Source organism: Typopeltis vanoorti, chromosome 21, assembly GCF_054136105.1.
Source record: "Typopeltis vanoorti isolate ZY-2024b chromosome 21, IOZ_Tvanoo_1.0, whole genome shotgun sequence".
Lineage (NCBI taxonomy): Eukaryota > Metazoa > Arthropoda > Arachnida > Uropygi > Thelyphonidae > Typopeltis > Typopeltis vanoorti.
In genome coordinates, this window is record NC_143569.1 from 37997666 (window position 1) to 38019558 (window position 21893).

The following is a 21893-nucleotide window of genomic DNA, read 5'->3' on the forward strand; positions in this document are numbered from 1 at the left end:
CTATTATCGGAATGGATTCTCCTTTTTCTGACATGCACAGAAGTGTTGAGGGATCTCTAATTGGTGGGCGAACTATAGTAATCAAACCAATTTTAACTTACAGATCTGACAGCTGGTTAGAAATAAAAACCTGATCAAAGCCTGGAGGTTATAGATATGAGAGTTACAAGAAATATTATGGAATTGAACTGATATCAATGAAAGTATCTTATTAAATAAGAGAATATTAGGAGAGAACTTAAAAGGCTCGACATTGTGACATTGTCAGCATTCAGGAATGTGTTACTCAGGTTGTTGGTCACTTAAACAGAATTGGAGAAGGAAGGTTAGATAAACCAGAGTTTTTTGTCAGGATGGCAGGAAAAAGACCAATAGGAAGACAAAGATCCAGGTGGACTGATACAGGAAGAAGTGCCTTAGAAGACAAAAATATAATTATTTTTGTCTTCTTCACTATTAACATATTATTAATATGTTAATAGTGGAGTTGTGACAAATAACTCTCGTAGAAAGGCCTTAAACGTCGGTTATACGTGCTTATTAAATTACTTAAGGAAATTACAACGTACAAAGGATATAAATTAAATTCGACTTTAATTAGCCATTATCACAGGAACTTAAAATAAAGACACATGCACGCAGGCACTACACACAGTAAATGAGGACAAAGCTGTTGTTTCTCCTAAAAGTCCTGATGATGCCCTCTAGCAGGCTATGTAGGTATTCTTGGCTGTTGGGCTGAAGGTCTTCTGATGTAAATCTCCCAAATATGGAGCAGTCTCATGCAACCAAATTTGTTGAGGTTTGGCATGTTTCTTAGGGCTGAGGCTGATTTCATTGAATAGCCTTTCAAATTTGAATTTACTACGGTGTATTACTGGGGCTTTCTTCCACCGTATTCTGTGGCATGTATTAGTATATCAGAGCATGGTCTGCAAGACCAGAGTGGCTGTACTGGTGAAAACGGATGTAGTCCTTGTGTTCTGAAATTCTGATATTCGCTGTCCTGCCTGTTTGGCCAAAGTAGGACAGTTTACAGATGCAAGGGACCTGGTATACACCAGTGTGTAATGTATACACCAGTGTTCAATGAAATCAGCCTCAGCCCTAAGAAACATGCCAAACCTCAACAAATTTGGTTGCATGAGACTGCCCCATATTTGGGAGATTTACATCAGAAGACCTTCAGCCCAACGGCCAAGAATACCTACATAGCCCGCTAGGGGGCATTATCAGGACTTTTAGGAGAAACAACAGCTTTGTCCTCCTTTACTGTGTGTAGTGCCTGCGTGCACGTGTCTTTATTTTAAGTTCCTGTGAAAATGGCAACGTGACGTTGCCAAAACATTTAAATTATAGATTAAAGTCTAATTTAATTTATATCCTTTATATGTTGTAATTTCCTTAAGTAATTTAATAAGCATGTGACAAATAAGATATTAATTTGGAGGAAAATTGTTGATAGGAAGTCAGTAATGATGTAACTTTTTCATGAGGTACTATCACAATATCCTCTATACCCTCCTTGAGGTTACATGTCAGGAATTCGACGATGTAAACTATCATAGTATCTTGTACAGTCCTTTGAGGGTACATATCAGGAATTGAGTAATGATAATAGAATCCAGTTTTTATTAGACTATATAGAGAATAAATAAATCACTATTCAGGGATGGATGGATTTATTTTCACTCTATATTTTTTATCTTTACTTTTTTGTTTCTCAAAGTGAAACATGCAACTCTTGGCTGTGTATGTGAATTTTTGTTAACTATTCTTCCACTTAGCTGAGTTTATGGCAGCTACACAGAAGTCCTCTGTAAGTGGTTGTTAATAAAAATATATTGTTTTCTAGGGCAATTATTATTATTATTACTAAAAATCAGTATTATTATGATGATCATTACTGCATGGACACCTAAATGCAGTCCTCGGACTCTTTGTGGGAGACCCAACCTACCAACACAATATCTATCATACTTCTCCTTGAAACCATTAACTGACAAAGCACTCACAACTGACTCTGGCAACCCATTCCATTCATTCACCATTTGCCAAGCAAAAATCTAGTCCTAACACATTTATCCAACTTCCAGGGTATGAATTTTGTTCTGCTCCCTTTAGCCAAGTACTGAAACATTTTCCAATCAAGCAACTTATGCAGTCCACCCACCTTCAACCTATCCTCATCTTGCCTCACCATCTTGGTTGCTCACCTTTGAATCCTCACTACCACTTCCTCATCCCCAAGAAACCCAGGTGACCAGACCTGATTACAGTAATCTAGATGTGGTTGTATCAAAGCATTATAAAGAGGAATGATAACTCCCTTATCTCTGCTTGTGTGTTTTTCAATAACCAAGTAATCTTGTGAGTTACCCTGAAAGCTTCAGCTCTCTATCTACTACTACTCCCAGATCCCTGACTTCATCAACTTACTGGAGTACAGTTCCCTCATGTGGTACACAGTTTGTAATCTTTCTATCCTTTACACTTTTCCATATTAAATTGACATCTATTATGTTTTGCCCATATTGTCAGCCTATTTAAATCAACCTGTAAGCTCTCTACATGACTTTGATTAACTATTACCCTACCCAACTTTGAATCATCACTCAACAACCGAATACACTAGTGGCCAAAATTGTGGAAACCTTTTGGAAAAAAGTGTATTTTTGGGGTTTGATGGCTCATAACATCACTTTTTTTTTATGTAATACCATAAAATTATATATCAATGGAAAGATAATTTAATCAAGAATGTAATGCAACAAAGTTTGTTCAATTATCTGTATTCTTCCAAAAGTTATAGCCAAATAGCCAGAAAAAAGAAGCACAACTTGCTTAGGATGATATGAAGTATCTTTCCTTCATTTGAATGTAGCCAATGAGCAAGTGTTTAGAGAGCCAATCAGGTGTCATCTTGTTTTGGCAATGAGCCAATAAGGGCACAGTAGGATTCAGCTATTGATGTATTGGAGCTGAGAGGAGGACATTTGTTAGTGTGTTATGTGATTGCTATCAAGTTGGTTGTTTTTTTTTGTGTTCTTTCATTTAGTGAGCTTGTAAAATGTAATAAAATTAAAGAAATGGCACAAAGAGTTGACTGGTCACCCATAAAGCGATGTAAAATATTACTATTAAGTGAACAAGACTACAGTTATGAAGAAATCAGAAAAATTGGTGGAAACTTAACCAAAAGTGGCATTTCTAAATTTTTGAAGAGGTATAAGGAGACGCAGTCACTACAAAACCAGACTGGTCAAGGCAGGAAAAGGTGCACAACAGCAAGTGATGATAGAAGAATTGAGAGACTGTGCCTACGTGACAGAAGAAAATCATCTGGATGCATACAAGATGAAATGGCGCAATACAATGTGAAGTTGAGTGCAAGGACTGTTCAGCACAGACTGCAGGAATTTGGTCTAAATGCTAGAATTCCATGAAAAAAGCCATTTTTATCTCTCAAACAAAGGTTGAAAAGATCAAACTGGGCTAAAACCCATGTTAACTGGACAGCGTAAAATTGGGACAGTGTTATTTGGAGTGATGAGACAAAAATCTCCCTGTCTGGTAGTGATGGCATAAAATACGTAAGAAGAAGAATCGGAGAATATTTGCATCCTGATTGCATTACACCTACCGTGAAACACACACTTAGTGTTATGATCTGGGGTTGTATGACATCAAAAGGTGTGGGCAGAATTTGCATGATTAATGGGAATATAAATGCCCAAAAATACATAAATGAAATATTTGAGCCCAAACTGAAGCCTTCCACACATGATCTTTTCCAAAATAATGAAACACTTATATTTCAACAGGATTCAGCTCCATGTCATGTTGCTGCTGTGTGTAAAAAGTGGTTTCAAGATAATCATATTCCACTACTGGAATGGCCTGGGAATAGCCCAGACCTTAACCCAATCGAAAATCTATGGAGCTGACTAAAAAACTTGTTAGTCAGAAGCAACCCCATCAATAAAATCCAATTAATAGAAGCAATAATTCAATCTTGGTTTTACATTATAACAGCTGCAGAACTAAAAAACTTAGTTCACTCCATGGGAAGGCGTTGTAAGGCCGTAATTAATGCTAAAGGTTACCCAACTAAGAATTAACTCACATTGTGAGAATTTTTGTATATCTCATTTTTTCTATGTTTCACTTTTCTTCTTTATAACTGCTATTCTAATAAAAAAATCCTTCATAAAAGTTATTGCATTACATTCTTGATTAAATTATCTTTCCATTGATATATAATTTTATGGTATTACTCAAAAAAAAAGGTGGTGTTATGAGCCATCAAACTTCAGAAATACACTTTTTCAAAAGATTTCCACAATTTTGGCCACTAGTGTATCTCCCTTCACATTATTTCCTATATCATTTATGTACAAATTAAACAGCAGTGGTCCAAGCACAGAGCCCTGCAGCACACCACTGGTCATCTGCGTTCTACTGGATTCTGCTCATTCACATATACTACTTTTTTGGTAGTTGTCCATCAGTCGCCCTTTTTATCCATGCCACCAGTTTCATTTATCACCAATTGTTGTAGTTTGCATAACAAAGTTTCATGTGGTATCCTGTCAAATGCCTTTGCAAAATTCAGCAGTATCATTGTGTAACCATTCCCTTTATTCAACTCAGCTGTCGCTATTATAAAAAGTTAGTAGATTACTAAGGTATGACCGACTCTTCACAAAGCCATGCTACCCCTCATAAAATAAATTCTTATCTGCCCATTCCATAATTCTCTTTTTGACCAACTTTTTTAGTACTTTTATAAAGAGGAATGATAACTCCCTTTGACAATCTAAAAAAGTAATTACATATCAACATTTCTGATGAATAATAAAATAAAAATTAATCAGTGTAAAAACTGGTATTAAAAATTTATCATTAAAAAAAGTGCAGTTGACAGACCTCCTGCAAATTACTTATAACACCTGTATATGCTTGAAATTCATTCTGAAAATTATTTGGAATTATTAGTGAAATTAAGCTGGAACATTTTGAAACACCCACCATCTGAATCATCTTCCCAACTTCCTTCTCTTTCTCTCTTCTTTTTTTCATGTTCTTCATTGTCACTTGTAGGTGATCTTGGTCTTGTTACAACGACAGTAGATTTAATCTTACTTTCATGTTCACCTTTTCTACTACGACTTCCGCTGCGTTTAGAACCTTTTCTCTATTGCAATTAAAATATTCATAGATTAAGAGAATATTACTTTTTTTTAAAAAAAATTTAAACATTACTTTCTAAATTAAGAAATACATAATAAATGTGTGTTACAGGTCTCATATTGTACTTCCTGATAATGTGTCAGTGACAGATGAAATATTGGAAGAATTAAATTATTTTAAATCCTTTTTTTGGAAGATGGGATCAGAGACAATCCCTGACCTCTGTTTCACTACATGGAAGGAACTCTTCTTACTTTAACTTATGAAGTGTTACCTCCTTTCCCCCACAGCCAGCACAGACCCTGCATAATTTCTGTAGGACTTATAATCCCCAGAATAAACAGCTTCCCAATACCCTGATGGAATCCCAGGACAGCAATCTGGCCAAAATTTACTTAAATTCATTGAAAACAACATTGACATAATTCCACCTACAGCATAATTATGAAAGATTCACTAAACTTCTCATAGCAGCTAGCAAGAAATGCATCCCATGAGGATTCAGAAAGATCTACACACCAAGCTGGTCAATTGAAAGTAGCATATGAACAAATGAATTGTTTAGACATTCCTTCTTCTTTCTTAAGCTCCTTTGATGACAATAGAAGAGCTCGCTGGCATGAAGAAATGAACAACCTCAACTTTATCAGATCAAGTCGCAAGGCTTGGTTACTGCTCTATTGACTGGGATGCACCAGCACTCCAAACAAAACTAAAGGAAAAGTAAACCCTAACAGTATTGCAAAAATATTAGAACAAATTGCTAAACCCAAAATTCCCAGATACCAAGAAAGAGATCCATTGTTTTTACAAATAAGTTTCTGATCATGTCCTACATCTACAGCAACTGCCAATCCAGTACTCTCAAATGAAAACAGGTAAAGCTCCTAGCAGTGATGGTATCCTTCCAGACTTCCTTACTCATCTTGGCCTAAGAGCAAAATCCTGGCTATCTAATTTCTTCTCCTCAATAATAAACGATGAATGAAAGAAAAAAAAAAGTTTACTGTATAAAACAGTCAAAAATAATCAGTTGCCAAAAAACTATAAAATTACTACAACAAATGCTCTCCAATAGAAAAATAAAGGTTCATTTGAATTTATTTAAAAAAAAAAAAAAAAAAAAAAAAAAAAAACATTTGCCCTATAGAATGGATTGCTGCACAGGTCTATCCTTACCCCAGTTCTGTTCAACCTGTACATAGCAACATTCCTCCCGGGGGTGCACCGGCCATATGTGCAATGCACACAGGCACCAGGATAGTGAAGGCGCCAAAGAGGAGGAGATACTTAAAAAAAAACGTTTTTTTAAAATGATTTTTTTTATTGGAGGTGGGGGGGGATAGGGGCACCAACTAAAGTTTTGCACACAGGTGCCAGACCCTACTGGCACGCCCCTGATTCCTCCAATAACTAGTTGAAAGTTTATCTATGCTGATGGCACAGCAATTGATACCCAAGACAGTACCTTCCAAAGCCTTGGAGAAACACTGAGCAAAGATCTGAGCTCACTGAAAAACAACTTTGAAAGCTGGGGACTATCTCTTAATCCCAGCAAAACTGCTTGTTTTTTTAGCTTTCCATTTAGCTTCTGTAATAGGACTTTAATTCATGAAAGTAACTCTCGGTACTTTAGTGTTACACTTGATCATAGTCTAATATATCACAAACATTTGGAAAAAAACTAACTTAAAGATATCTTCCAAGAAGAACATTGTAAACAAGCTTATGAGCACAACTTGGGTTGCAATGCTCGATCCTTAGAATAGTAGCCCTTGTTCTGATCTTCCAGTAGGAATAGTAGCCCTTGTTCTGATCTTCCAGTAGAGTATTGTTTGCCAGTTTGGAGCCAATGTCATCATACAGTTCTTGTGGACACACAGCTTAACATAATAATGAGAACCATCTCTGGTACCTTAAGATCTACTCCTCTCCCATGGTTGCTTTCTTTATCACATCGCTCCTCCATGCTTCAGAAGAAACGAACTTGCCATGAAAGAAATAAATAAAAACATAAATAATGTGAATATTCCTATACATTAAGATATTTCTCCTTCTCCAGTCCACCATCTTATAGGAGTTGTGGAGAAGACTCTGGAATGAACTACAAACAAGTACCAGTACAGGATTCAATCTACCACAACACTTCTGGAGCCAGCTAAATAGATTTAGGACCAGACAAGGATGCTGTGCCCACTTATTACATCTGTAGGGAATTTCACAGTCACCCTTTTGAATGTGGTGATGTGCAGACTATACATCATATCAGTGATGACTGTCACACACACACACATTCCTTCCCTGGAGCCCTCAGGAATTTGCATTCACTCTCAGATAATGCCATTGATTGGTTAACTGAAATGTTCATCTGTATATAGTTTTGTTCATTAATTTATTGTATTTTTACCAATATGCTAAATAAATAAAATCCTTTATTAATGTTCACTCTATTAAGTCTCTAACATGAGTTTCTCCCAGGTTTCAAAGAAAGAAACACCAAGTCAACATGATATAGCATCCACTTTCCCCATGAGTTCCAACGACGATGAATGGTCGAAACGGCTCGCACCCCGTTAACTGCCTCCCCTGACCCCTTCTCCTATAAACCCCCTCCACACACACACACAAAAAAAATTATATTTTCAGATCCCTTTTTTCATCTCTTCTCACCTCCAAAAAAGTGCTCCGCCCACCCTTAATAATAATAATAATAATAATATATATATATATATATATATATATTATATAAAAAAAATAGGTTTTTTCAAATTAATTCTCCCACATTGCCTCAACCCCACCCACTTTGTCCAAAAAATACCCCTTCCTTTTAACAGCAAGTATGCACATCGCAGAAAGAAGACAGCCAACAACATCCAAAAAAAGTATGTGTGAATTTTCTTCCTCTATTATTCTGCATATATTTGTCTCCATAATACATCTGTAATGCCCTAAGAATTCTTGAGTACAAAGACAATGACATTAAAAAAGGGGTACTTCTAAATACAAGCAGGCAAAATAGCCATAAAAATAATATGTTTAAAGAAAATTTAGAATATTTTTAATTAGTTCTTTTTTTACTCAGTATGTACTGTTTCATTCTATTAGTCTATTTTATGCAATGCATGATGAAGACATAACTTCAAGAGAGTTTTTGTGCAGCATGTTACCAGTATTTATTTTTATATATATATATATATATATATAAATATATACAGTAGAATCCACTTATTATGATCGTGGATAATATTATCAATCGGCTATTGTTATCAAAATCAGTCGGTCCCAAAACACATCATTTAAAATTAATTAAAAATAATTCATCTATTATAATCAAAGTTCTGGTTCCAGTTGTTGTTGTTATCAAAATCCTTGAATGTTTAGACTTTTGCATCTCAGAATGCTAAGAAATAAGAGTTAATCAGGAGAAAATTTGACAAAAAGTCAGATTTGTAGAAATCTGACTTTTTTGTTAATCTTCCTTTAATCTTATTCTTCTGTAAATAAATCTTCCAGGCAAATGCGTGGGGGGGGGGGTATTAATCCAGTCTAATTGTGATTTTTTCAGTTTATGTTTCGGAGTGCTATGAGATAAGTTGCCCAAAATGAGTCAGAGTAGTGAGGTAGTGAGGCTGTACATTATTTAAAAATTTCACAACTACTACTGTTGTGTAAGATCTTAAAAAACAAATCCAACATTGAAACTTCAGCTCTTACTAATGAGAAGACAATCGGAAGAGATCTCGATCTGGTAAGGATACTCAAGTTGAATCAGCATTAAAAATTTGGTTTAGTAATGTTCGTGAAAAAGATGCTTCGATTAATGGGCCTTTCGTATATCAAAAAGCAGAAGAATTTGCAAAAACAATGGGCAAAGAAAATTTCACAAGTGATGGATGGTTTAACAGGTGGAAAAAGAGACAGAATATTGTGTCCAACCATATTCATGGTGAAGGAAAAAGTGCTGATTTTTTATCAGCTCATGAGTGGATAAAGACCGAGTGACCAAAAATTATTGCTGAATATTCTCCCGAGATATTTACAATACAGATGAAACAGGACTCTATTTTCGTGCAGCGCCTGAGCATACTTATTTGTTTAAAAATGAAACTACTAAAGGATTTAAATCCTCAAAAGAGTGAGTGACAGTTCTTTGTTGTATTAATATGAAAGGTGAGAAACGAAAGCTCCTGGTGACTGGAAAAAGTAAAAATCCTTGGTGTTTTAAAGGTGTCAAAAGTTTGCCTGTTGACTACTTGTGCAAATGCTTGGATGACTAATGACATTTTCAACAATTGGTTAGTTAAGTGGGATCTTAAATTAAAGTGAAATTTGTCTTGTTAGTAGGCAACTGCACTGCACACAAACAACTTATCGTTATAGTATGCCCACAGATACAAGACCTTTCGACACTTCTGCACATGTCAAAAGAAGGAGAATCCATTCCGATAATAGGGTAATCAATCCATATTGTGGGATGAGTGTTTATTATTACAGGGTGGAAAATTAACTTCTCTTTTATGATCATTGTAGTTTTTAAAGTGGTTTGCTCGAATAACAATTGGAAAATTTTATGTATAAAGCACGTGATTTTGCGTGTTGGTGACCAATTCGTATATCACCTTATTTCTTTTTCCCCTTCAACATGAATTGACTCTTCTTGGCAGTCTTCCAACAACAGCTCTCGCTTATGTGGTCGGACTATAAAGAACATCAAAGTAATTTTCTTGCCTTCGAACACTACATACATTGTTAATTCAACCATGTAACTAAGGTATCATACAAGCTTTTAAAGCTTATTATCGCAGGGAAGTTCGTGCAAGAATTATAGTTGAACTTGATTATATAAAAGACCAAACTGATGCAAGTGCAATTGCAAAAAAAAAAAAAAAAAAAAGATTTCCCTTCTTGATGCACTGCATTTGGTAGCAATGTCATGGAAGCAAGTTTCAGAGAAGACTATTGAAAAATGCTTCCAAAAAGGTGGATTTTTTAAGACAACTCTGAAACTCCTTCTTCCAAAGAATTTTAGTATCTTACAAATGAAATTTTTGATAAAACCCCAGATGGTATGTCAAAAGAAGAATTTGAAAATTGGTTGGATATTGATAAACCTTCGAAGTGGTGGATACAATGACAGTGTCAGGAATATGTCAAGCTGTTTCTGAAGAGAACTTTAAACTAATAGAAGAAAGTGAATCTAACACAAGTACAGAAGAACAAATTTTAGAAGCTCCTTCAATCAATGCAAGAAGCTCTACAAATACTTCATCTCGGTGCGCAACAATCGAAAGGCATTATGAGTATGAGCAATTTATTCATGAACTACTATATTCAAAGACACGACAGACAACGTTGGATAAGTTTTTCAAATAAATTTTATGTTATTTTATAGTATAATATAATAAATTTTATGTTGTTGCTTATTAAAAGTTGTTTATAACAATAAATTGAAATAAATGATGCAATTTTTTATATCTTTTGCTTAATGTTATTGTTATCGAAAAGCAACTGTCTCAAAGTAATCACAATAAGCAGCGTCTACTGTGTGTATATTATTATTATTATTATGGGAAACTTCAAGGAGTCGACAGACTCATCAAGGGAGGCCCTAACATCATGTCAAGAACAACTATTCGACATTCGCACAGTATCTATCATACCTCGCCTTGAACTCATCCACAGTCATGGAACCCACGGTTTATTCCACTCATTCACCACTCTCCAAGTAAAAAACCTAGTTCTAACACCCTTGCCCAGCTTCCATGTATGGCCCCTAGTTCTCCCACCACCACCAGTCCACTCCTATTCTCAAAAATATCTTCTGAATTAATCTTATAGAAACCCTTCAGTAATTTGAACGTCTCAATCATATCACCCCTTTTCCGCCTATACCAATTTCTGAAACCCACAATTCTTCAGCCTGTTCTCATAAAGTTCATTTCATAGACCTGATATCATCTTGGTCACTTTTCTCTGGATCCTCTCCACCTCCTCCCCATCAAGAAGAAACCCTGGTACCCATATCTGGGCACAGTAGTCTAGATGGGGTCTTATCAAGGCTCGACACAGAGGAACAATAACCTATTTGTCTCTACTTGTTAAAGTATTTTTCAGCAACCAAGTGATTTGATGAGCTGATTTAGCCACTTTTGCGATGTGCCTCCTAAACTTCAACTCCCTATCCACCAACACTCCCAAATCCCTGGCCTCGCCAATCTCCTGGAGTACGGTTCCACCAATGTGATATATCTATATACAATGTGATATATATATATGTATATATTCCTAGAAGTTGATCAGACAATTTTTAAGCTTTTCAACTTTGATATAATTTCTAATTATGTCACATTATTTGTATTTTTTTTTAATACAGTGTTTTTACATTATGCTTGATTTTGCATTACAGTTTTAAAAGTAGAAATAGAGAAAACCTTAGGTGTTGGCAGTTCATCTTCAATTATTTCAAGCTTTAATTCATAATACAAATCAATTATAAGAGAATAAATAATGTAATTATTTACTTAGTTGCTGACATTTCATTGCTTTTATATGCAACATGTTCTGAGCACAAACAAAAGCAATTAGTTGTTAATGGTGGGAATACAAGACAATACACAGAACTAAAATCATGACTGGTACCAACTATTGTTGGATAAAGAGAGGCTATAGGCATTAATTTGATTTTAAAAAGACTGTTTCCTACATTATTGATAAACTGATATAGCTATGTTGAGATTTGAGAATGTTTTGCAGCTGATGCTTAAAAAAAAAGTTTCTCTGCCTTGTAATGACTTCTATGTAATACTTTGGTTTTTCCCAATCCTTTCTGAAAGGATGCCCAAAGCATGGTATGCCAGTCCTAACTTGATATAACAACGATTGTGGCAAATGTATTTTTTATGTCCTCCAATGCATATTGTGACAACCATTTGTGTTCTGATGTAATATATTTACTTATTTAGTTGCTAATATTTCACTGGGTTTATATGCACCATCTTCAGTGAATTAAAATGTGAAAAAATCTAAGGTCAATTTTAAACTGGTTTAACAATAAAATTAAACAAACTCATAATGGATGAACAACAATGGTTAATTTAGACGAGCTGATACCCACTGCGGCTTTGTTGACTTTATCATAATATTTTAAACTACTTTATTCTTTATATTTTTTAAGTTACACATAAGCCATATTCTTATTTCTAATACAGTAATACCCTGTCTCGCAATGCTTTACTTTAAAACACTCTTCAATTATGATAAATTCCCATTGATGTGACACTGCATTTGCTCATACGACAACTGAGCAACATGATGCTGAAACAGTCTCTCTTTGGTGTTTCACTATGAATTATAATCTGTTTATAACTATTATTTTAATAATGGCAGATAAAATTCAAAGTAAGGATGCTGTAGCTTCTGTGAAAAGATGAAGATGCAAAAACCTTAGGTGCCAAGTGTAAGCAAACAAAGTTTGCGCCTGAAGTATCTTCAGGACTGAGGCAACTTGTGGTAAAGATGGACCAAGCTCTCATCACGCCTTGTCTCAGTATCCTGAAGTTATCCTCAGTCCTGAAGATACTTCAGGTGCAAACTTTGTTTGCTTACACTTGGATAAAGGATTAAACTAAATTTATTATAGTCTAACCAAGTAAGAAAAAACTTCCAACATCTTTCTCTAAATCCAGAGTAATTTAATAATAAAGTGGTACACCTTTTGGCAACTCGTATAGGTAAATATGACTTCTCCATTGCTTCTCCTTAGTATCACCACTTCTGGGTATGGCTCCCACTGACGAGACCTCAACAAGTGGGTGATGAATGGCAATGCTGTAGCCCATGAAGTTAACTGAGGCATGGCTGTTGTTGTTACCCTTCAGATGAGATACGAGTGGCTCTGCTCTTGGTGGGGTGAGTCTGCCACACTGTAGAGCCAACCGGTTCTGACTTCTCAGTGGCAGGGTAAGCCTGTTACTGAGGGGAACAATGCTGAGTTTTTGGAGTTTGACCTGTGCTTGAACATTCAATAAAGGTCGAAACCGGTCTAGGTGGTGGCCCTTCCCTTAATGCATAGCATTATACATGTCTGCAAGGAGATGTGTTTTGCATTATGGGAGATACTGAGACAAGGAGTGATGAGAGCTTCGTCCACCTTTACCACAAGTTGCCTCAGTACTGAAGATACTTCAGGTGCAAACTTTGTTTGTTCACACTTGGATAAAGGATTAAACTAAATTTATTAAATTTTAACAATGTCAAGTTCTTTCCTGATATCCTAGGATTGCCTAATCCTAATATCCTAGAAATTCATGCCTAATCTTTCTCAGGATTCTCATATCTGTGGTCTCTAGTCTTTGGTCAATTTTTTTATTTCTAACCAAGCTCTCAGTTCCATAAGTTAAAATTGGTTTGAACACTATAGCTAATTTAGTGTTTTGACTGATTTCTCTCTCTTATTCCATATAAACATATTCAGCTGACTTCTTTCCATATGGGCTTTGTTGATTCTGTTGTCTATTTCCATATTTAATTTACCATCTTCACTAAAAATTGTGCCTAAGTAGATGAAATGTTTTACTTGTATAGATTCTTCATTCATGATGCAGTTGATATTTTCAATGTTTCTGCCTATGATGAAGCAATGTCGAGGGCAAGGGTTTTTCGTTGGCATAAAACTTTTAAGGAAGGAAGGCAAAATGTGGAAGATCTTGAACGTGAGGGAAGACCTTCAATGTCCATCACAGAGACAATGATCAACACAGCAGCGATTATTATCAAGCACGTAAAAAGGAAGCTTCTATTGCTGAAGAATGGCTTCTTATTGCACCACGATAATGCAAGGCCACATATTGCTGGTTGTGTAGTGGACGTTTTGCAGAAGAACAACACAGATATCCTACCACACACTCCATACAGTCCTGATCTCGCACTGTGCGATTTCTGGCTGTTTCCTCAGCTCAAGAAACCACTAAGAGGCCGCCAATTCGAAAGCAACAAAGCATTTGTAAAAGCTGTGGAGGCGGTTTTGAAAGAACTCTCAAAAAACAGACTCTCACATGTGTTTAAGAAGTAGACGCAACGTTGGGACAAATGCATCACGTCTCACGGTAGTTACTTCGAAAAAGACCATGTAAATGATGACGAATAAAGGTAATCTGTTTTCTGTATAAATATAGTCTTATTACTTATGGAACAGCCTACGTAGATAATGAATAACAGAGGGGATGATGTACATCCTTGTCTGACACAATATTTAACATTAAACCATCTTCCTGTACTTCCTTCAATTCTAATTGCTGACTTACAACTCAAATAAAGACTAAGTATTTCCCCATTGACCCCATACAACTGTAGTGTTTTAAATAGCTTTTTTTCTTGGCACCTTGGCATATGCCTTTTGTCGGTCTACAAAACTTAAATACAGATCTTTGTTATATTCCCATGATTTTTGAACTATTAATTGTAAAGTGAAAATCTGATCCTTACATCCTCTATATGGCCTGAATCCAGCTTGTTCTTCACCAGGATTCCATTCCACAATCCTTCTCAACCATTTCTCAAGTACACTTGCATAAATCTTACCAGGAACACTCAGTAGGGAACCCTTTGTAATTTTCACATTTAGTTTTATTTCCCTTTTTATATATGGATACTATGAAAGCTCTACTCCAGTCAGTGGTGGCCAGTGAAAATTTTAAGTGGGGGTGCTGTATATACAAAATAAGAAAAATTTTTTCCTGATCAGTAAGCAATTGATTAATAAGTAAATTTGCATATTAAAAATTGCTTTATTAAAAATATTTCGCCCTTACCACGAACACACACCAATAATAAAAGTTTCGTACACAGAAATAACATGCGCAAGCATACAGTTTATTTGTCGGTTTCGACATTCTGACGCTGTGTTAGATCGCAGTGCATTGTTTCGTGTAACGATAATAGAGAAAATATAATTCTTTTCATATTTTTAACAGTGACACTTGTCATAATTCAGCCTTGTATCTATAATAAATAAATAATTATATGTTATTTTAACAGAAAAAAATAAGTTTTACCAAAAATATTTCACCCTCACAACGAGCACATACCAATAATAAAAGTTGCATATCTCACAGAAAAAACACGCACGAGCATACAATTTATCTGGAGCGACACTGATCAATGAGCAGTGCCGGATTCACTTGTTATGTGCAGTGACAAGTGCAAATGAATATTGACCAGTCTAGTTGCAACTGACCAAACGTGATAATTCCGACACTGCGTTAGATCGCAGTGCATTTGTTTCATAATCTAAAGCATTAATTGAACAATTCGAATTATTAACTATTCAATGTCTAAACATAAGCTGTAACCTTTAACATGTTGTAAGCATTGTTATTATTTATAAACACAAACAAAATTTAATTTTTTTTGTCTTTGCTCAACGAGCAGTGCCGGATTCACTTGTTATGTGGAGTGACAAGTGCAAATGAATATTGACCAGTCTAGTCGCAACTGACCAAACGTGATAATTCCAACACTGCGTTAGATTGCAGTGCATTTGTTTTGTAATCTAAAGCATTAATTGAACAATTCGAATTATTAACTATTCAATGTCTAAACATAAGCTATAACCATTAACATGTTGTATTTCATTTATATAATGTTGTAAGCATTGTTATTATTTATAAACACAAACAAAATTTAATTTTTTCGTTTGTTCCTTGAAGTGTTGCAGTGTCACACTGCTTATGTACAAGTCGCCACTGACTCCAATCATCTGGAATTTGTCCCTCTGTCAAGGCTTTCTGAACTATGCAGTGCAGCCATTGTAAGACTTTTATACCTCATACTTGAGCATTTCTGGTTGAATATTATCTACTCCTGCTGTCTTTCCACATTTCAGGCTTTTGATGGCTTTTCTGCTCCAAGTATGGATATCTATTCTTGATTGCATACCTGCTGAGTGTTTTTTTACCGCTGTATGGTCACTGATTGTTTCATTTAGTAGTTATAATAGCACTTTATAAATGTCTTGGCCTCAAAACATATTAAAATGTTTCTTGTAAACAACTCAAAAATTTTAGAAGTTTTTTTTTTTTTTTCAGCTAATATTATATTTAATAACAAAATTTAATTAGATAACAAAGATTTAATTTAAAGTCCTGAAGGTAGATTTAAAAGGAGTTGGCTCCTATACATAATGCTTAGGCCTTTTCTTCCATCACTTTATAATTTTTTTTTTATATATTAATTATTAATACAGCAATGTCTTGCACAGCATGGGTTTCATTATAATGTAGTTTCTCCATCCATCTGTGCACTGGACATCAGCAGATGCCATATAGTCATTTAGATGCACAGTGATGTGCCACCAGTCCTCACCATGTGGTGCCTTTGTATGCTTTTCTGGAAACTTCACCAAATTAACACATTGTTACTCTCTGTAAATTTAGAAGATCCAGGTGAATTGGGAAATATTAATGAAAAATTACGAGTTGTTTTAATTGAAATGGGGCCTGTTCAAAAGAAAAATATAATATACCCCAGAGATACATATGGTTATAAATTTGGCAACACGTATTATAATAGAAAAATTAAAAACTGGGAGCTCGTGCTAAGAACATGGCTCATTTATTCCAAAACTTTAAATTCTCTTTTTGCTTTTGTTGCAAACTTTTCGCATCTACTGAATCAAGTAGTCTTGCAGAAGTTATAACGAGTGGAGAAATGTAAGTATAACTTTGCATAGATATGAGACTAGTTTAACTCACATGAAAAATTTCTTAAAATGGAAGGAAATTGATAAAAATGTAAAAAACAAAACTACTATTGATTGCCAGACTCAAAGCATGTATGAAATGGAAAAGAAACATTGGACAAGTGTTTTAGAATGCTTGATTGAAATTATAAAATTCCTTGGTAGCCAAAAATTTAACTTTTCGCAGATCATCTGATAAATTATATGAAAGAAATAATGGCAATTTTTTAAAATTAGTTGAACTGTTTGCAAAGTTTGATCATGTTATGGAAAATCATGTTGAAAGGGCCCTACAACGAAACAATAAAGTACACTATTTGAGTAAAGACAATCAAAATGAAATATGTGAAACTTTAAGTAACACAATCAGGGATACAATTTTATTATCGATTCGACAATCTAAATATTATTCGATAATTTTAGACTGCACACCTGATGCAAGTAAAACAGAACAAATGACCATTATTATTCACTTAGTTTCCTGTGACAATGGAATTGTCAAGATCAGGGAAAACTTTTTAGGTTTTGCAGCTATATCAGATTTCACAGGACATTGTTTATGTGCAACAATAATGGAACAACTGGAAAAATGGAACATTCCCATTGAAGACATGCGAGGTCAATGGTATGACAATGGGACAAATATGAAAGGGAAAAAATATGGGCTCCAAAATTTGCTTTTGAACAAAAATCCTCGAGCTTTTTACGTGCCATGTGCTGCTCATACTCTAAATTTAATCACTAACGATGCAGCCAAAGTGAATGCAGATACAATTAGTTTCTTTGCAATTATTCAAGAAATATGCAATTTCTTTTCATTCTCTTACAAACGTTGGGCAATCCTTTTAAAGTTCGTAAAAAAATTTAACATTGAAACAGCATCAGAAACATGATGGGAAAGTAAAATCCGCCCTCTACGATATCAGTTAGGAGAAATTGACGATGCATTTTTTGAAATTTTAAATAATGAAAATTTTAATAAAGAAACTCAGCATGAAGCACAAACATTATGTGCTAAAATAAAGGACTACAAATTAATTTGTTCTCTTATAACTTGGCATGATTTACTTAACAGAATAAACCCTGTGAGTAAAATGCTCCAAGACAAAAATATTAACATTACACTTGCTTTAGAATCTATCGAAAACTTAAAAATATTCTTACAAGAGTATCAATCAGATACAAATTTTAAAGAAGTTCTGAAAACGGCAAAAGAACTGAGTGGAGAGGTGGATGGAGAAAGAATTTAAAACTGGTACAGAAGTTCGACGATGAAAGAAGACACGACAATTTGACTGCGAGCATTGTGACGAAACGCCACAATCACCAGAAGATAAATTTAGAGTGAATGTGTTTTATACACTTCTAGGTGTTGCAATGTGTTCGTTAATAGAACTTTTTGAACAACTAAAAACATATTATATTTCAATTTCTTGTATAGATTAGTACAAATTAATAATGAAGATTTACGAAAAATTGCGATGATTTAGAGATTCTCTATAGTTCTGTTGCATTGGTAGGATAATTTAAATATTCAAAACCCTTTCGATATTCTTAATTTTATTGTGTCCAATAATTTATCTTTCCCTAACTTTTCAATTGCTTTAAGAATACTATTAACCTAACCCATTCGTGTAGCGAGCTTTGAACGTTCCTTTTCCAAGTTGAAATTGATTAAAACCTACTTAAGAACAAGTATGTCACAAAAAAGGCTTGTTAGTTTGGTGTTAATAGCTATTGAAAATGATATATGTGCGGAATTAGACGTTAAGACCATTATTTCTAATTTTGTGAATATGAAATCAAAAACCCAAAAATTTTAATTTAAAAAATTTTAAGTATATTTATGTAATTTAATTTATTTTCTGTTGTTCTGTAAAGATGTTATTTTTTGAGTACTTATATTAAATGTTCTAATTATTTATGAATTCTTTTCTTATTTTCTCATCTATCTTGAGTTTCTTTTATTTTCCTAAAAGATAGTTCCACTTATAAAAATTATTAAAATTTTTTTACAAGTTAATAAGAATTTAGTAACTTGTAAAAAATTGTAAAATGTAAGAATTTTTTAAACTTTAGTTCAAATTAATTTTAACTTTAATTAAAATTCTTTTTAATTTTGTCAGCGATTCGGGTCGGTGAGAAGGCTATAACCCTTGTATCATTATATTCAACGATTAAAGTTAAGTGGCTTTATCAAAATTTGCTTTAACTTTTGAGAATTTTTTGAATATTCGGGTTTTTAACGATTATCCTGCCTAGTCAACACCCCCGGTTCGTTACATTTAGCAAACCAACGTGTGGCTGTTCTGTCAAAATTTATTTAAGAAAGTTCAAATAATTAAAATTTTTATTATCTTAAAGAACCACACACTCCTGGATCGTTACAGGGGCGCTTAGATAGAAATTGCATGCGGGCGGCAAGGACCCTAGTGCCAGTTCTGCTAACATCCATAAATCGCTGTTGGAAAAACAGCTTCATCCAAAACCCTCAACAAAGTTCAGGATTTTGGATCCATCCTTCCAGATTTTAGCCTTTCCTAATCTTCTGACATCTTCTAAATAGCAATTCTTCACATTAATAATGGATCTCAGGTGCTTGAACTTGCTGACTTCCTCAATTCATTCTCCATGGTACACTTGTTTCTCAGGAGCTTCACTGTCTGTATTTCCTTTGAGAACCACAATCTTTGTTTTGCTAGGATTGAGATGAAGTCCTCTGTTCTTACTGATCTCATTAACTTTGTTAAGAATTTGTCCTAGTTCTTCCTTGTCATTACAGAGGAGTACTGTATCATCAGCATATACCTCAGATTACTGATCAATCTACCACCAATCTAATTCTTGACTTGAGTTCATCCAATACTACGTGCATGATATCCTCAGCATAGATACTAAAAAGTGAGGGGAAAGTAGACATCCTTGCCTAACTAGCTTTCCAATCTGAAGCCAATCACTTAATCCAACACCTATCCAACACAAATCCAACAACTACCTATCTTACTCCCTGTATGAGTTAGCTATTAGCCTGATAGTGTGTTGAGGAAAATCCAATATTTTCATTACTTCCCAGTTTCACATGCTGAACACAGTCAAAAGCTTTAGAATAGTCTATGAAACACATCCATAGGAAGTCTAAGTTCTAAATACTTGCGTGTGATCGCTCAGGGTGTAGTTTATAACTAGTGTAAAATGCATGCTTTTTATTTTTCACAGTATATATCAGAACACAGAATTATAAGTAAATAATTATTTATTCACTTATTGCTGATATTTCGCTGGTGTTATAACCAGCATCTTCAGAGCACAAAAACACAGTTTGTCACAATATGCAAGACAACAACGACATGGTGTAATCAACGAACTAGTTTAACAAAATTGTAGCAGCAACACAAAGACTAAAGTCCTAATTAGACGCCCTCTACCTGGAAAAAAAAAAAAAAAATTGCAGCTATTACACAAGACTAAAGTTCTAAAAAATATTGAAAAAAAAAGCCAGTATTAGTTGTGTCTTAAGATGACGATCTCCCAGATCTTAGGCAAATTTATACAGCCATATTTTTTGAAATTTGGAGTATGTTTCAGGGCTTCTGTTGCTGCTAAGAACAATCTCTCCAACTTGTAAGAGCTTCTGTGCAGTACTTTTGTTTTCTTCCAGTTGATCCTGTGTGCAGGGGTATCCAAGGCATGGTCTGCTAGGCCCGACTTGTCATAGCGATAGTGCCGGATGTATCTTTTATGTTCACTGACGGATGTTCACAGTTCTTCCTGTTTGACCATAGTAAGCTTGATCACATGAGCAGGATACTTCGTAGACTCCTGGATGTGATAAAGGAGGGATGCTATCCTTGGGTGAACGGATGAGAGTTGCTAATTTGACACATGGTCTGAATACTGTGCGTAGTTCATGTTTATTAAAAGACTTCTAGATATCTTTTCGGATGTGCCTTTAATGTATGAGATGGTGACGGCTTTGTTGTAGTTCACTGTGATGGATAATGGGAGGGGTTTATTAGGAGCATTTAGTATTTTGTTTATCTTATGGGGATTATAGCCATTGGCCAAGAAGGTGTGACGTAAGTGAGCTAGTTCAGCAGCAAGAGCATTGTCATTGGAACATGTTGCTCTTGCTCTGTGGGTTAGCGTTTTTAAAATACCATACTGTTGAGAAGGGTGATGGTGTGATTGTGTGTAAATATTTACCTGTATGTGTGAGTTTTCTAAAAACTGAAAATGATAAGGAACCATTTGGAAGACATGTGATAAGTGTATCCAGGAATGGCAGACAGTTATTAGCTTCCGGTTCCATTGTGAAGTGGATTTTTGGATGTTGGCTATTTAAATGTCCCTGGGCCATGTGGCCAAAGTGTGGTTCGAGAGTGGCTGTATTGATAGCTATTTTTCCAGGGACACATTAATTATGATTACACTTTACATTAATGGTTATTCATCACATCGGAGTTGCATGTGTACAAAATTAAGGCAGAATGTATTTACAAGTGTTCCAGAAACATTCTCAAGCATTTTGCATTTCCAAGGATTCCAAAAATTCGCATATATTCTTGTTCATATCTAGTGCAATGAAATATCTGGCCACAGTACACTAACTGCAGTATTGCACCAATACAGTAATTGTCTGTTTGGAACACATTCAACTGAAATCCCCGTTTTATTAATGCTCTTCTTGCTACAGTTTTAGTCAGCACTTAATATTTGGCACGCATTAACTGTACTATTTAAAATATTGTGTATTTATTTTCCTATTACATTTTTCCATGCTTATTTCTGAGACTAACTGAATCTAAGAATAAAGTTTAATTAAGACATGGGGAATTTATTAAAAGGTTAATAATTATCAGATCCTGAAAAGAAAATCAATATGCTATAAAGAATTTGGCATTATTTGCATTTTTACAGCAAAGTTAATCTTATTAAGTTGATTTACACAACTTAATGTTATGGA

General features: G+C 34.7%; 1 protein-coding gene across 1 annotated transcript in view; it reads right to left on the reverse strand.

Moving 5' to 3' along the window:
- The window catches only part of LOC150094747 (uncharacterized), a 437902-nt gene that overhangs the window by 344392 nt on the left and 71617 nt on the right, over nucleotides 1–21893 (reverse strand). The window contains exon 5 of the mRNA XM_090410976.1: nucleotides 5032–5197. Within this exon, the coding sequence (XP_090267102.1) occupies nucleotides 5032–5197 (166 nt within the window). The remainder of the gene's footprint in view (nucleotides 1–5031; nucleotides 5198–21893) is intronic.